Source organism: Talpa occidentalis, unplaced genomic scaffold (assembly GCF_014898055.3).
Source record: "Talpa occidentalis isolate TD23 unplaced genomic scaffold, MPIMG_talOcc4v2.1 talOcc4.3, whole genome shotgun sequence".
NCBI lineage: Eukaryota > Metazoa > Chordata > Mammalia > Eulipotyphla > Talpidae > Talpa > Talpa occidentalis.
This window is the reverse complement of record NW_023603184.1, coordinates 72,615,113-72,631,280: the sequence shown is the minus strand read 5'-3', so window position 1 is coordinate 72,631,280 and position 16,168 is coordinate 72,615,113. Positions and strand designations below refer to the sequence as shown.

The window sequence follows — 16,168 nt, the reverse complement described above, 5'->3', positions numbered from 1 at the left end:
TGGCAGAATACAAAATCAACACACAAAAGTCAGTAGCCTTCCTATACTCAAACAATAAATCTGAAGACGAAATCAAAAAAACCATCCCTTTTATTATTGAAACAAAAAAAATCAAATATTTGGGAATAAATCTAACAAAAGAGGTAAAGGACCTATACAAAGAAAACTATAAAACACTGTTACAAGAAATAGAAGAAGACACAAAGAAATGGAAAGACATCCCCTGCTCATGGATTGGAAGAATAAACATTATTAAAATGGCCATCCTACCAAAAGCAATATACAGATTCAATGCTATTCCAATCAAAATTTCAATGTCATTCTTCAAAGAAATAGAACAATTATTGATGAAATTCATATGGAATCACAAAAAACCCCGAATTGCCAAAGCTCTCCTGAAAAAGAAAGAAGGGAATGGAGGCATCACACTCCCAGACTTCAAACTATACTACAAAGCCATAATCATCAAAACTGCATGGTATTGGAACAAGAACAGACATACAGACCAATGGAATCGAATAGAAAATCAGAATTAAACCCACAGATTTATGGTCAACTAATCTTTGACAAAGGAGCAAAGACTGTGCATTGGAGCAAAGAAAGTTTGTTCAATAAATGGTGCTGGGAAAACTCGGTCGCTACATGCAAAAGAATGAAGCTTGACCACTACCTCACACCATACACAAAAATCAACTCAAAATGGATTAAAGAACTAGACATAAGACCTGAAACCATAAAATATATAGAAGGAAATATAGGCGAAACACTACGTGATTTGCACATCAAAGACATCTTTACAGATACATCACCCAAAGCAGTGATAGTGAAGGCAAAGATAAACAGCTGGGACTACATCAAATTAAAGAGCTTCTGCACAGCAAAAGAGACAATAACAAAAACAAAGAGAAACCCCACTGACTGGGAGAACATTTTTGCACCCAACACTAATGATAAAGGACTGATCACAAAAATCTGCAAAGAGCTGATGAGACTCAACAACAACAAAGAAAATAACCCAGTCCAAAAATGGGCAGAAGAGCTAAAAAGAAACTTCTCTGAAGAGGAAATGCAAATGGCCAACAGGCATATGAAAAAATGTTCAACATCACTTGTAATCAGGGAAATGCAAATCAAAACTACCATGAGATACCATCTTACACCAGTGAGAATGGCACATATTAAAAAAAGTAGCAACAACAAATATTGGCGAGGTTATGGAGAAAAAGGAACTCTCCTGCACTGTTGGTGGGAGTGCAAACTGGTCCAACCACTATGGAGAGCTGTGTGGAGATTTCTGGACCTACTAAACATAGAGCTTCCATATGATCCAGCAATTCCACTCCTAGGTATTTACCCAAAGGACACAGAAACATCAATTCCAAAGAGCACCTGCACACTTATGTTTATAGCAGCACTGTTTACAATAGCTAAGCTTTGGAAACAGCCCAAATGCCCAAAAATAGATGACTGGATACCATGGAATATTACTCAGCATTCAAAAAAGATAAACACATGCAATTTGCAGCAACATGGATGTCGCTGGAAGGGATCATGCTCAGTGAAATAAGCCAAAAAGAAAAAGAAAAATACCGGATGGTCTCACTCATAGCAGGAATCTAGAAAACTTAAATAAGGGACCAGGAAAATGAATAACTATAAGAAAGTGAAAATCAAAATCAACAAAAAACTATGAACCAGAGACACTTTTGGGGGGTGGGGGCGGGAGGGGAGGGATTGGGGTCAGAATGGGGGGGGTTGCAATTGTATGGGGAATATAAAAATTTATTATAAAAAAATAAAAAAATATCTGATATTTAATAGATTAAGATATGTTTGCTAAAACTCAAACACATAATCATGAGGCAGACTTTTTGGGAAGATAATTACAAGCAAAAATCAATTTTAATTCATTCTTTAAGACTTAAGTTATAAATATCTTTTTTTGATATCTTGATGAAATTTAAATACTTGCCAATAAAGAAACTGACAGTAAGCATTTTAATTCTCTGAAATTTTTTTTATTGAAATAAATTGCATTCTAACATTATTTATGTTTCAGCTATGCATCACTAAAAGTCAACGTGTGTGTGTGTGTGTGTGTGTGTGTGTGTGTATAACATTTATTTAACCACTACAAGTCCAATTCTATCTTTCACTATACAGTTGTCTCCTGTTACCTGATTTTACTCCTTTCCCTAATGGGAACCACTAATTGGTCAGAACAGTCTGAAAGTTTATTTTTGTTTTATTTAATTCATTTTGTTTTCTCTGCTAATTTTGTGAATTTATTAAGTAGTTACTTGGTGAATACTTGCTGTATACATGGTCTTAACACTAGGTACCATGTGCATAAAGGAAAAATCAACTGGCACTTCTCAAATATTCATGTACACACAAATCATCTGAGAGTCTTGTTAAAATACTAGTATATCATGGGTGAGGTTTACGATTCTACAGTTCTCACAGACTCCCAGGTATTGCAGATGGATATGCAATCCATTCCTCAAGTGACAAGGGAATAAACATTGTCCCTACCCCAAGACAGATTAAGACATGTTTATATATAGCAATCAACTGATTTTCACATTGAATAATCATTTTGTGCTGTACAGTCAGCAGATTGGTGTTAATTATGTAGTACAGATAGTGTAAAAGAGAGAAAAGATGGAGTTTACTAGAGTCACCATAAAGGAAAATTCAGAATGAAATGGGCTTTAAGGACAGTGTAGGAGATACAGATAAATAGAGAAAGCATTCTAGAGATAGCATTCATAGGAAACAAGATGAGTAAAAAGCATTGAGTATGGAAGGAAATAAAAATAGACTAGTTAGTATTAAGAAGAAATGGGAACTAAAAGGTAGGATTAAATTATAAAAACATAGGTTTTAGACTTTGGGTCATCTTATATCTTATTATAGTAGTCATTTGGGATCCTTTGTGAGTTACCAAGGATGTATTATAGGAATATTACTCATGCAATGATGTGAAAGATGGAGCAGAGCTATAGTCAGGAAAACTGGAAAGGAAGAAAGTACAGTGAAGATAATAAGAGCTGCACTGAGGTAATGGCTGGAATATATGCATAAGGTTCCTTCATTTGTACAGATTTCATTTAGCTTAAGTCAAGTTTTAATAAAATGGAGGACTCACTATTGAACCTATTTTTAATTATTGAAAAGGCACTTCAGGGTTTTACAGTCCCTTGGGGTTGAGTGAGCCCCATTTATTAATTTACATTTGTTATAGCTTCTACTACCTGACTGGAAGAGTTTGTAATGAATTTGCCATCTAAGAGAAAGCTGAAATAGATGACTTAGAAAAGGTCCTTTGAACCCTATAATGATAAGAAAATAGTGCCATTTGAACACTAGTAAATACAATTTTGTATTTTATTCCCATCTTCTCCAAAATTAAAAAACCGTTTATTATGAATTTCTTTTTTGAATTTATAGTTTTCAGAGCTGAAGACTCAAATACCCACAGACATCTAACAGAATTTGTTGGTTTGGACATTGAAATGGCTTTTAATTACCATTACCATGAAGTTGTGGAAGAAATTGCTGACACCTTAGTGCAAATATTTAAAGGACTTCAAGAAAGGTAAATATTTAAAAAATAAAACAATTCTTTAATTGAAACATAAAAAGGTTTTATTGGCGATATATATGTATGTGTGTTATATATATACAATATATTTTGGTGGTGGTTTACCAGATTGCAAACAGCCTAACTGTATTTACTTTTTCTTTTATGCTGACATCCTGAATGTCTCAGGAAACAGCATATATTACTTTATAGCAGATCCATTATTTGGGATGTAATATGGGGTAGTGTTTAAGAACTTGGATTCAGGTAACTTGAGTTCAAATCCTAGCGCTGCTATACAACTGTGTTAACCTGCAAGTTATTTAACTCTGCCTCAGTTTCCTCAGCTGTTATAATTGAGGAAAGAATTATTATTCATCTCACAGGTAAAAAGTCCCTTCAATCTACTATTTTCTAATCTACTGAATCTGTCTGTATAAATTAAGCCTGTGTCAGGAATGGTTAATTCTTAGATCAAATTATAATTACACTCAATACTCAGCAAAGGTTAGACTGGTGAATCAACAACATTTACAGAAAATTATTAGACATGTTCTAAATGTTCAGAAAATTGCATTATATAAAATGTTCACTTTAGGTACACTCTAAGCTGGCCAATAGTTTCTCCCTTAAAGATCATGCAAAGTTCTGGGCCTCCCTTGGTAGCGCAGCGGTTGAGCGCTGGGTTGTGAAGCTGCCCGCAGCCTCTGCAGCGCTGCAGCCTCTATCCCCGGCCACTGGAGGAGGGTCCCACATGGCGTGCAGACCTCTCCTGCTGCCCACTGCTCCCCTCAGCAGTGTATTTCGTCAGTCTGCCTGTTCTATTTCCCGCTCTGTCTCTGGTGAATTCTCTCACCCTCCCACGCTTCTGACTGTATCCAGTGCTTGTATAAATAAATAAATAAATCTTAAAAAAATAATGGGGGGAGATAAAACAAGTATTCATTAATTTGGTCTTTCTTGATGATAGCAAGTGTTAAAGGATTAACACGTCATTTTTTTAATGTCTCACAAAATAGGTATTTTATGTTTCTAATAGTTAGCTGATATGAATTATAAAGTTTTTAATCCTTTAATGCTACTGTGGTGACAACATGAGATTGAGAAATGGTATTAAATACTTTAAGTTCTTGGGGCCTCCCTGGTAGCACAAGGGGTTAGGTGTCAGCACTGTGAAGCTATCAGCAGCCACTGGAGCATGAGTTCAAGGGAGCTAGCCCACATGGCACAGCAGACCTCTTCTGTCTTACCCGCTGCTCCACTCAACAGTGTATTTCAGTCAACTTGCCTGTTCTGCTCCCCATGTCTCTGGTGAATCCTCCCTCCCCCCCACACACACACTCTGTCCAACACTCCAGGTCTTGTATGCATAAATAAATCTTTAAAAAAAAGAAAACTTAAAGTTCTTAAAGTTCATTTTTTAATTTTTTAAAATATTTATTTTTATTTATTTATGCATATAAGACCTAGGGTATAGGCCAGATGTATGAGGGGGTGAGAGGATTCACCAGAGACAGAGTGGGGAGCAGAACAGGTAGATTGACTGAAATACACTGCTGAGGGGAGCAGCAGGCAAGACAGGAGAGGTCTACTGTGCCCTATGTGGGTCAGCTCCCTGGCTGGCCATGGAACTCCTGCCATAGTGGCTGGAAATAGCTTGATAGTGCTGAGACTTTAACCCCTGCGCCACCAGGAAGGCCCCTTAAATTCCATTTTTTTAATTTCCTGATAACACTTTTTTTCTGGTGAATACACTGAGTGAAGGAATGATTTTATATATTGTCATGGCGACCTCTTGTGGGGGAAACATTTATCTCACATTTTTATTACCTAAATCATTGTCATACTAGGTTTCAAACTGAAATTCAGACGGTGAATAAACAGTTCCCATGTGAACCATTCAAATTTTTGGAGCCAACATTAAGACTAGAGTATTGTGAAGCATTGGCTATGCTGAGGGAAGCTGGAATTGAAATGGGAGATGAAGAAGATCTCAGGTTTGTCTTTGTGATTTTTAGAAATTTAGTAATTAAGTTTAAAGTATGAAAGGATGAGTATAAAAATGAATGATTTTTTTTCACCCAGCTGACAAACCTTAGTTTTATATAATATATAGTATGATAATGTTTTATTCAATGTATGGTCTGAAATAGAATGTTTTTATAGACCACATTTAATTCTAAGCTTCAGTAGTTTTGTTTATAAACCATTTGTGTTTTCCCTCTCATATTTGCAATGCTTTAAAGAATATAGGAACTTTTGCCTCTAATCTAATATATTGCCTCTCTTTATAAATCAGTGGTGTTTACAGGAGACTAAATTCATTCCCACATAAAACTGTTAAGCTCTCTCAAGGTTTTAAAAATCACTGTGCTTTATTTGATATACAATATTGTCTAAATTCAGTTCATACAGCTTATAATTTTGAAACAAATTAGGTAGATTAATAATAATTAGAAATGACTACTTATATTTTATGCAAGCGTTTTGAATTTAAATATTTAAGCCATCATTATAACAGCAGTGGATGTTGTAGGTAGAAAAGGGAGTGATTATTGTCATTTGTAAGGATTTTTTTTTAAAAATATTTAACTCAAAAATCCTTTGTTGATTTTTGTTTAACAAAAAGATACATACACATCTTTAAATATCAAATAACCCCTGCATTGCTTAATGACATTTTAAAGGAAACCACAAATTATAATTACTTGAAGTTGGGAATATTTTAAGTACTTTGGAAATTGTTCTTAAATAGGATAGAAGCTAATAGCAACCTTTGGCAATAGAAATTTTTTAAAGACTTGGAAATAATTTTGTTTGGTAAACCTTTGATTAAAAATTAATCAAAAGGAGAGGACATTTTGAACTGAAACCAAGAATAGCCTGTGTTTGTATAGTGAACTTTTAGTATATGTAATTGTAAGAAATTATTTTACCCATGTTATTTCTGAATCAGTGAATTACTAAATATTATTTATGGGTTTATTTAAATAAGTATTGAACGGCACCTACTAAATGTTAAGGCACTGTACCAGCTACATTCATAAGTGATTTTCAGTAGCTCCCTTCTTTAAAAAGGGAGCAGAATAGACAACTATATATTTTGGCTAATTTTTTATCTTTTGAGAACTTCAAATAGAAAAGGAGCCTTATTGGCCTAAAATCTTTTAAGTTACATTTTGATCTTCAAACACCTGATTTCATTTATTTTTCAGTACACCAAATGAAAAACTGTTGGGTCGTTTGGTAAAGGAAAAGGTAGGACTCTTGTACATACCTGATTTCTTTCTTTCAATATGAAATGTATCCTGGTACTAAAGAACAGTTGCAGAGGGAACCTTAATCTTCCTAGAATAGTATGATTCCAGAATAAATAGAAGCCAAGGAATACATTATTAACAAAAAAAATTCTTAGGAAAATATTCAAATAGGCATTACCCATTTTATTTTAGTTACTTGATTCTTGATTTTTGTACTAAAGTGTACTGAGATGTCTCTAAAAGTGGTATGTTGTTAGATTATTTAGAAAGGACTTCATATAATAAGAAATTATTTAGAAATGGTCTTTCCTCTGTACCCCTACTACCAGGCTTGACGCTTAAAGGTGAATTTTTCCTTTCTGCCTCTTATGTGAAAACTACTTTCCTATCTCATTTTCTAAAATTCCAAAATGAAAGCTAAACTTAGTGTGGTCTTTAAAGAAATAAGAGACTTGTGTAATGAAATGAAAACAGTCCTTGAACTCCTCCTGCTGGTTGCACGCAAAATTGTTAATGGATCGGAAACTAGCATATTTCTTAAACCTCACATTGAGTTTATCCCTATAATGCTATTTCAGTAAAGCCATTTCCAATTTGTCAGCTGTTAACATTCCTTCTATTCTCCAGTTTTATACCAAAAATAATAAACATCCAAACAGTTGAAATGTGATTGATTTAGTCCAGATCCTATATTAAGTATTCTTAACAAAAATGTCGTAATTTTGTTAATATTATTTATATCTTTCAATTGTAGTTTTCATTTTTTTTTCTTTGCATAGAAGAACTTGGGTGTAGGCAAGAGGTGCTGGGTGAGAGGATTCGCCAGACACAGTAGGGAGCAGAACAGTGGATTTACTGAAATACACTGCTAAGGGGAGCAATGGGCGAGACAAGAGAGGTCTGCTGCACCATATGGGGGTTAGCTCCCTGGCTGGATCAAACTCAGGCCTCCATGGTGATAGCTCTAAGACTTAACCCTTAGGCCACCAAGAAGGGTCCGAGTTCTCATTTCTAAACCAAATTTAATTTCGCTATCTAAGAAATTTAGACTACTGGGAAAGTAATCAAGGTTTGAAAATTTGAAAATTAATATTGTAAAAGATGTCTGTTTTTCCCAAAATAATTTCTAGATTTCATGTTATTTTTTGTAAATTCCTAAGAGATTTTGGATTATTTAGCAAAACCGTTTGTAAAATGCATCTGGAAGACTGAATGAGTTACAATGGCAAGGGAAAAAATGAAAATCAAAGACGTTTATTTTATCATAATGAGGAATTGAGGAATTGGAGATATCTGTCCAATGAGGAATTGGAGATATCTGTCCAAAAAAAGATGAATCTAATCAACAGCTCCTAATAATTAAGGATTAGGAGAATTTATAATGGTATGGCAAAATAGTATTGGATACAGATGTAACTTGAAAAAGCAGAATACTTATAGTATATACTCAGTGTAATATTAGTAATTTTGAAAAACAAAACTTACATATAAAAAACACAGTTAATTACCAGTATGTTAGCCTTCTTTTTACTTTCATTAAACTTTTTGAAAATCTATGTTAATTGTATTTATTCTTTTTCTAGTATGATACAGATTTCTATATTCTTGATAAATATCCTTTGGCTGTAAGACCTTTCTATACCATGCCTGACCCAAGAAATCCTGTAAGTAATTTGATTCTAAATAACTTGTGTTGGAGTTAAATAGTATAATGGGTATAATGGTTTTCATCAGTAATTTTAGTTTCTATGTAACATCATTTGTTTTACTACTAGTTCCTCTCAGTTCAGGTCAGAATGATATTGTGAAATTGGAATATCCTAGCAAATAAATCTCTAACCCTATATTAAGTATCACTTTATGGACCTTTTTTGGGAAGATTTATGAGGAAAAATTAACAAATATTACTGAACTTGCAGGTATCAGCCATCATTTATTATGACAGTTTATCTAAATAATGTCTTGTGGCCTTTGTTTTCCATTGTAGTGGTCCCCAAACTTTAGTTTATTATAATCACCTATAGCAGTTGCTGGGTTCCATCAATCAAGCCAGTTGGTCTTGGGTAGGGCTTGATAATTTGCATTTCTAACAAGTTCTAGGTAAATACTGAAGCTATTGCTCCAGGAATCAAACTTTAAGACCATTAGTTTATTGAAAGATAGGAAAAGTGAGTTTAAACCTGATAGGGGACAATTTAAGCTGTTGTAAATTGATGTTTGATTTATTTTCCTTAAAACAAAAAAGAAATTTGAAAAATTTAAGACTAACACTTGTTAATAATTTGAAGTTCTAAAAGTGGCCCCAAAATTATATCACAGTTTAAAATATGTCAGATGATAAAGTGATATAAGAACACTGCTTCTTAAAAGTCAGATACGATGCTCTGATTTGTTACTGAGAGGTATGGAAGAAGGGGCCACAGTCTGATAGAGGCAAGATAGAATTTATTATTCAATGCTTACCAACTAAATCCTGTTTTAGAGAAAGAAATTATTGAAGCAGGTTGCAATATTAATGGTAAAAAAAAAATAGACTTAATGCAACACAATTATTTTTCCACATGTCTAACAGATAACAGAATGATAGCCACTTGAAATGTGGTTTTTGTTTTTCCTGCAGAAAGAGTCCAACTCTTATGATATGTTCATGAGAGGAGAAGAAATACTATCAGGAGCTCAAAGAATACATGATCCTCAGCTGCTAACAGAAAGAGCCTTACATCATGGCATTGGTAAGCAATTAAATATATTTTGGAGGGTAATGTATATTCTGAAAATAACACATTTTTTTCTTTTGAAGTAATGTTAATTTACACCACTGTTTTAGGATTATAGTTCACACCTCTTCCAGTGTTTATTACCATACTATATCCCTCACCAAAGTACCAACAGTCCACCACAGCCCACCATCTACCATTTACATCCCCCTACTTTACAAAGCCTCAGTTCTGTAGTCAAAGTCCAAGGGTTTCCTTTGGTTTGGTTTTATCCCTTTGCTTTGTTTGTTTATACTCCACATACAACTGAAGTCATCTGATACTTGTCCTTCTCCCTCTGACCTATTTCATTAGCATAATTCTCTCCAGTATCATCCATGTTGCCAAAAATGGCAAGATTTCATCTTTTTTTTTTTAATAGATGAGTAGGATTCCATTGTGACATATGCCACACCTTTCTTTATCCAATAACCCATTGTTGGCCACTTAGATTGTTTCCATATCTTGGTTATTGCTGTAGTGAACATACGAGTGAGTATATCTTTTCAAATTAAAGAACAACACTTTTTAAAGACTTCCCAGAAACATTTTATTTCATCTTCATTGAAAAATAATCGCTTTTGTACTTTTTTGGCTAAATGAAATGATAAATTATGTTTGGGTTTTTTTTTTGTAGATTTGGAGAAAATTAAGGCATACATTGATTCCTTTCGCTTTGGAGCCCCTCCTCATGCTGGCGGAGGCATTGGTAATAGTTCTTTACTATTATAACAGTAATATTTCCAATTAGATTTCATTTGGCAGAATGCTCATTCGCTGTTAACTCAATTTCTTTATCATTAGAATCAAAAGAGTAAATTTTGTACATTGTTATTGCTTACATACAAGTTCATTCATAAGTGCTAAGTATCAGATAAATTTGAATTACAAGAATTTTTTATTTACTTATTTTTAAAAGGTTTATTTACTTGTTAAGTATAAGAACTGCAGTGTAGGCCAGAGGTGTGGGAGGTGAGGATCCACCAGAGAGTGGGGAGCAGAATCCTGGATTTTCTGAAATACGCTGATAAGGGGAGCATTGGGTGAGACAGGAGAGGTCCACTGTATCATATGCAGGTTTAGCTCCCTGGCCGGATTAAACTCAGGCCTTTAGGTGATAGCACCTGAGACTTAACACCTAGGCTACCTGGGCACCTGAGGCCCCTACAAGATTTTTTTTTTAAAGATTATTTATGCATATAAGAACTGGGGTACAGGCCAGAGATGCAGGGGGTGAGAGGATTCACCAGAGACAGAGAGGGGAACAGAACAGGCAGATTGACTGAAATACACTGCTGAGGGGAGCAGGGAGCGAGACAGGAGAGGTGTGCTGTGCCATGCGGGTTGCTCCCTGGCTGGCCAGGATTGAACTTGTGTTGCAGAGGCTTCGGATTGCTTTATAGTGTGGTGCTTAATCCCTTGCGCCACCAGGAAGGCCCATACAAGAATTTTTTTAAAGTCAGTTACGTTGAAATGAAAGTTTGGTTTCTAGTAAACAAAATGAAAAGTGAACTTGTATATTCTAAAATAATATTGCAATACAGTTCTTTTTCTCTTAAAAGGTATCTTATAATTTGAGTCTCCTGTTTTCTCCCTGCATTTATCAGTTCAGATTATAGAGAATAAGTTCATTCAAATTAAAGATCTCCCTCAAGTTAACTCAAATTGTAGCTAATTTTTTTTTAAATACAACATTTTATTGATGTTTAGGGCCACTTCCAGAATATATGTAAGATACTAACTAAAACCTTTGGATGTCCATATTAAAGACTCTTGAAAAGAATTCTGAATGTATAGTTTTGTTAAAGTTTTTTGTTTTTATTTGTTTTAGGGTTGTGTGGTGAACAGGTTACTTTTAAAAATTCAAATTGAAAGGGTGTAGAAGTGTTTACATTCAACTCTCTACAGAAAATTGTATTTTCTAGTTTTCTGTTTACCATTACAAAGATAAATGTTGCACATGCAAAATTACACTTTAAAAATTTTTTAACACAAATTGTAACATACCATATAAACCATCAGTACCTTGTATTGTTCAGTTACTATATTTTGTAATTCATTTATTATCAATACTTAAAGAGCTTTTTTCCTTCTTTCTTTTATCACTACAAAGAATGTATTGAAAAGTGTATGCCATAATCTTATTAACCAGCTTCCTGTTTAAGTTTTCATGGGAAAGATAAGGCTTTTTATCTTAAAGTTTTCATTAAGGTGCAATTTTTTATTATACAGACTTTCATGCCGATTAACAATGTGCATTTTAACCTTAATTTTTTTTGATAGCTAACATTTGAGAGCAAAATGGGATATGTAGTGCCTTGTTTAGATTACTGTAGGGTTACTAAATTACAAGGTTCAAATCTACATCTGGTAAGTAACAGCAATAAAAATGTTAATTCTTTTATATTTTTTTCTTAAAAGTAACTTACTCCTTTAAAAGTTAGTGCTATGTTAAAATTTTCTTTAACCTTGCTTTCTTTGTTGATATATTGGTCTTCTACAACTTTAGTAAAATATATAAATCAAATTGCACACAAAAATTTCCCTTGCTAATTCTGTTCTGTATCTTAAGTGGTTCTTGGCCTTCATTTTTGTCAGTAATACAGTATTTAAGTCATGCAAAATCATTGTCTAGTCTTTTATACTAGAAACCACCACCATGTGTCTATTGGATTACAATAGATTGCCAGTCATTTTATTCTTTTCTTTTTTTTTTTTTTTTTTGGTGGGACCCTCACCAGCGGTCTGGGAATGAACCGGTGCTACAGAGGCTGTGGGCAGCCTCACAGCCCAGCGCTCAACCGCTGCACCACGAGGGGAAGCCCGCCAGTAATTTCATTCTTAATAAAATTCCCTGAGCAAGTTTAGGGCCCTCATCTTATACTGGACTACATAATTAGAATCTGGTCTCATTTGAAACCATAGGATTATAATTTTTTTTGTTTAAATCATGAGTTTTAGACACACAGATTTATAGTTCACATTTCACAGAATTCATACAATTAAGGACCTACAGCATCATCTGTATTTCTGAAACAGACCCAAAATAAACTCAAAATCACAAGTCATTTTTGTTCCCCAAAAGGAAGAGTATTTTATCAGTCAGTGATACTATGTTGGTAGTTTTCAATAAGACCCTGAGAAGTTTTCAGAAAAGGAATTAATAATTATTTTGTTTTCCCCAGGGTTGGAACGAGTAACTATGCTGTTTTTGGGATTGCACAATGTTCGTCAAACCTCAATGTTTCCCCGTGATCCAAAACGACTCACTCCTTAAAGAAAGCCATGCTTTTTAGTCTTCCCAGTAATCTGCTATTGACCGGCTGTACCTTAGGTACTTAAAATATGCAATAGAATAAATGTCTTCTCTAAAGTGCCATAATTCTGGATTAATTCCGTACAGAGTACTTTAAAATGAGATTTTTATAACTTGGGACATACTTCTGTAGGAAATGGTTGAACATTTTAATGAATAATTCATATGTTATGTTAAAAATTCATATTGTATGACTACAATAAATGTTAACAATTTTAAACAGTTAAGGTTGTGTACAATTTTTTTCTTCGGATAGCCACTGTGAAAAGTGGCCATAATACTAATGTCTTAAATTTTTCAATATTCAAGCTTATTTTATAAAATTTTGACACTGAGATAAGTAATATTTTAGGGAAGTATCTTAGATTTTAATAATTGGCATAACATGAAAAATTAAGTAGAAAGTCAGTTCTACAAAATATGCCCAGAAATCACGTAAAGGAGGTAAAAATACTGGTCAGAAAATATTCAATATAATTGCATTAAATTGTTGAATTCTAAACTTGAGTTTCAATAAAATTTTAAAGCTAATTATAATTGTCTTTGTAATTTCATGGCAGTGTGATTTTATAATTAGTTCTTGTCATTTTATAATTTGAGAGAAAAAAATACACAACTGATTTATACAAGTGCCTAAAAGCAAATGAAAACTGATATACTTATAACATGTATTTCTATCAATATTTAAATTCAGATGGATAAGGATAGAATTTTTAAAGTTGGCAGCTTGGGTGAATAGTTTATTTTACATAGATTTAAAAATGTCACAGAATTTTCTGTTTCATTTTTAACTAATACTTAGTGAATGTCACAAAAATGCTCTCCCATCTTTCCCATCTTCCCCACCATAAAGAAATTTCTGTGAAGGGGCCTCCCCGGTGGCTCAGCGGGTTGAGTGCAGCGCTGTGAAGCTGTCTGCAGCCTCTGCAGTGCCGGTTCAATCCCCGGCTGGCCAGGAATAGTCCCACGTGGCGCAGCAGACCTCTCCTGTCATGCCCGCTGCTCCCCTCAGCAGTGCCTTCTGTCTGCCTGTTCTATTCCCGACTCTGTCTCTGGTGAATCCTCTCACCCTCCTGCACCTCCGGCCTGTACCCCAGCTATTGTATAAATAAATAAATCTTTAAAAAAAAAAAAAAGAAATTTCTGTGAAGGAATTATAAATAGAAATACTTTTCTCTATATTATTGCATATGTTAATGGTAATGTTAATTTTTTTTTTAAAGATTTATTTATTTATACAAGCACTGGGTACAGTCAGAAGCGCGGGAGGGTGAGAGAATTCACCAGAGCCAGAGGGGAGAGCAGAGCAGGCAGACTGACGAAGTACACTGCTGAGGGGAGCAGTGGGTGGCAGGAGAGGGCTGCGCGCCATGTGGGACCCTCGCTGGCGTCCAGGAATCAAACCGGCACTGCAGAGCCTGCGGGCAGCCTCGCAGCCCAGCGCTCAACCACTGCACCATTGGGGAGGCCCAATGGTAATTTTAATTTTATACTGAACCACACATAATGGTGAATCCTCTCACCCTCCCACACATCTGGCCTATACCCCGGTTCTTGTATAAATAAATAAATCAAAAAAAACCTGCTAGACCCATATTATAGGATGTTAATCAGTAATCAATAATTGAAAAACAATACAGGCAGTACTTGCTTTGCATCATTGTGTAGGACCCTGAAAACTACCAAAACTGTACAAAGCAATGTTAATAGTCAGAGGGAAAATATGATTGTCCCATGACCTTTAAAATTTGTCAAATTTAAAAATTTCGTAGTGTTAGTTATAAGTGTACAGGGTAATTAGAAATAGTAAAATAGCATTTATTTAGTACGTAATTTTAAACATTAGAAACATTGAGAATTAGTGTTTTATTAGTGTTTTATCCTTTGTTAAAAAAAAGTATCAAGAATAATTTGAACTATGCTTCCCTTCTTATATAACTTTTAGTATGAAGTGACCACCACTCCCATGCTTTGGTGAACTGACATACTCCTTCCTAGGTTCAGATCAGCTTCCAGCACTTCATCCTCAATACTTCAAATGTCATAAAATATCTCTGAGATTTCTTTTAATGTGAAGTTTTTCCTATTGTCACTTCCTCTGAGATCATCTTCATTCTTTCCATCACTGCCACTTTCTTGTTTAAGTCAATAAGTTCATCTTCACAAATTTCCTCAGGCAGTTTATCTGGAATTACACAAAAAGTGGCAAGGCAAGCTCTCCCATGGGCAATTATTCTATAACTTTCTATTCAAATTTTACTTACAAAGTTAGCACTTTTTGTTTCTTTGCTGCATTTTCATCCTTGCTGGCAGCCCCTATTTCAGTTACCTATTTTTGTAAAAAGTCACTTGGGTTCATTAGTAGGAGACAAGGCAACACAGCATCTTGTTTTGCTCTTTATGTATAAACTGAATGACCTGTGCAGTGACCATTCATCAACAGACCTCTGAAAGAAGTGACATGATTAGTATCATGATGAATATATTATTTTACAGAGTGATCTGCGAACTGAAAAGCTAGCAGTGATATTTGTATTTTATGGAATTACTCAATGACTATACCATGGTAACTGAAATTTGAACCATATTGGGGATGGGTATAATATAACAAAATGGTAGTAACAAAAATTGCATATATCAGAACCATGCAAAGCAAAGACTATATATATGTATGTAGACTATTGACATTTAAAATTCTTCATGTGACCTGAACTTTCTCTGTTTGCCCACTAGACCTTCCTACTCACTGCCCTTTTCCACTCTGCTGTGTGCCCTAGAAGGCCAACCTTCTGTGGGCCAGGTACCCTTCCCAATGACTTCTAGCTAGGTTTGGAAATTAGAAGGTACAAATAGGAGATCAGATGAAGGGAGAAATGAAGGGTAGAATGTGTTTTTCTTCACTGCTTGGTCACATTTTGGCCATGACACCTCACCTCTCCAGACCATAGCTTCCACTGATCGGAAGGTCACAGTTCCATCTCTACAGACACAAATTCCCATGCCCCTCTCTGCCCCTTTAGGGTGGAAGGTGGTAATGACTTACTGTAATTGCTAGTTCTAGGATACTTCACCATTCCTTTCTAGTTTCCATTAAAGAGTCCTAAACTTTTGATTATGTCCACTTCATAAGTGTCTTCAACCATACTCTTCCTGAGAGTGCCACATGTTTCCCACCAGGACCCAAATCTGGATACCATGTCATGTTTATGGAAAATTGTATGTACACATACAAATATGTATATGCATTCAA

General features: G+C 34.6%; 1 protein-coding gene across 1 annotated transcript in view; it reads left to right on the top strand.

The window, feature by feature from the left end:
• DARS1 (aspartyl-tRNA synthetase 1) overlaps nucleotides 1–13,395 on the top strand; it is a 62,412-nt gene extending 49,017 nt beyond the window's left edge. The window contains exons 10-16 of the mRNA XM_037523288.2: nucleotides 3,454–3,601; nucleotides 5,437–5,583; nucleotides 6,802–6,844; nucleotides 8,430–8,510; nucleotides 9,467–9,578; nucleotides 10,240–10,311; nucleotides 12,788–13,395. Of these exons, the coding sequence (XP_037379185.1) occupies nucleotides 3,454–3,601; nucleotides 5,437–5,583; nucleotides 6,802–6,844; nucleotides 8,430–8,510; nucleotides 9,467–9,578; nucleotides 10,240–10,311; nucleotides 12,788–12,879 (695 nt within the window). The 3' untranslated portion in view covers nucleotides 12,880–13,395. The remainder of the gene's footprint in view (nucleotides 1–3,453; nucleotides 3,602–5,436; nucleotides 5,584–6,801; nucleotides 6,845–8,429; nucleotides 8,511–9,466; nucleotides 9,579–10,239; nucleotides 10,312–12,787) is intronic.
• Nucleotides 13,396–16,168: the final 2,773 nt, after the last annotated feature.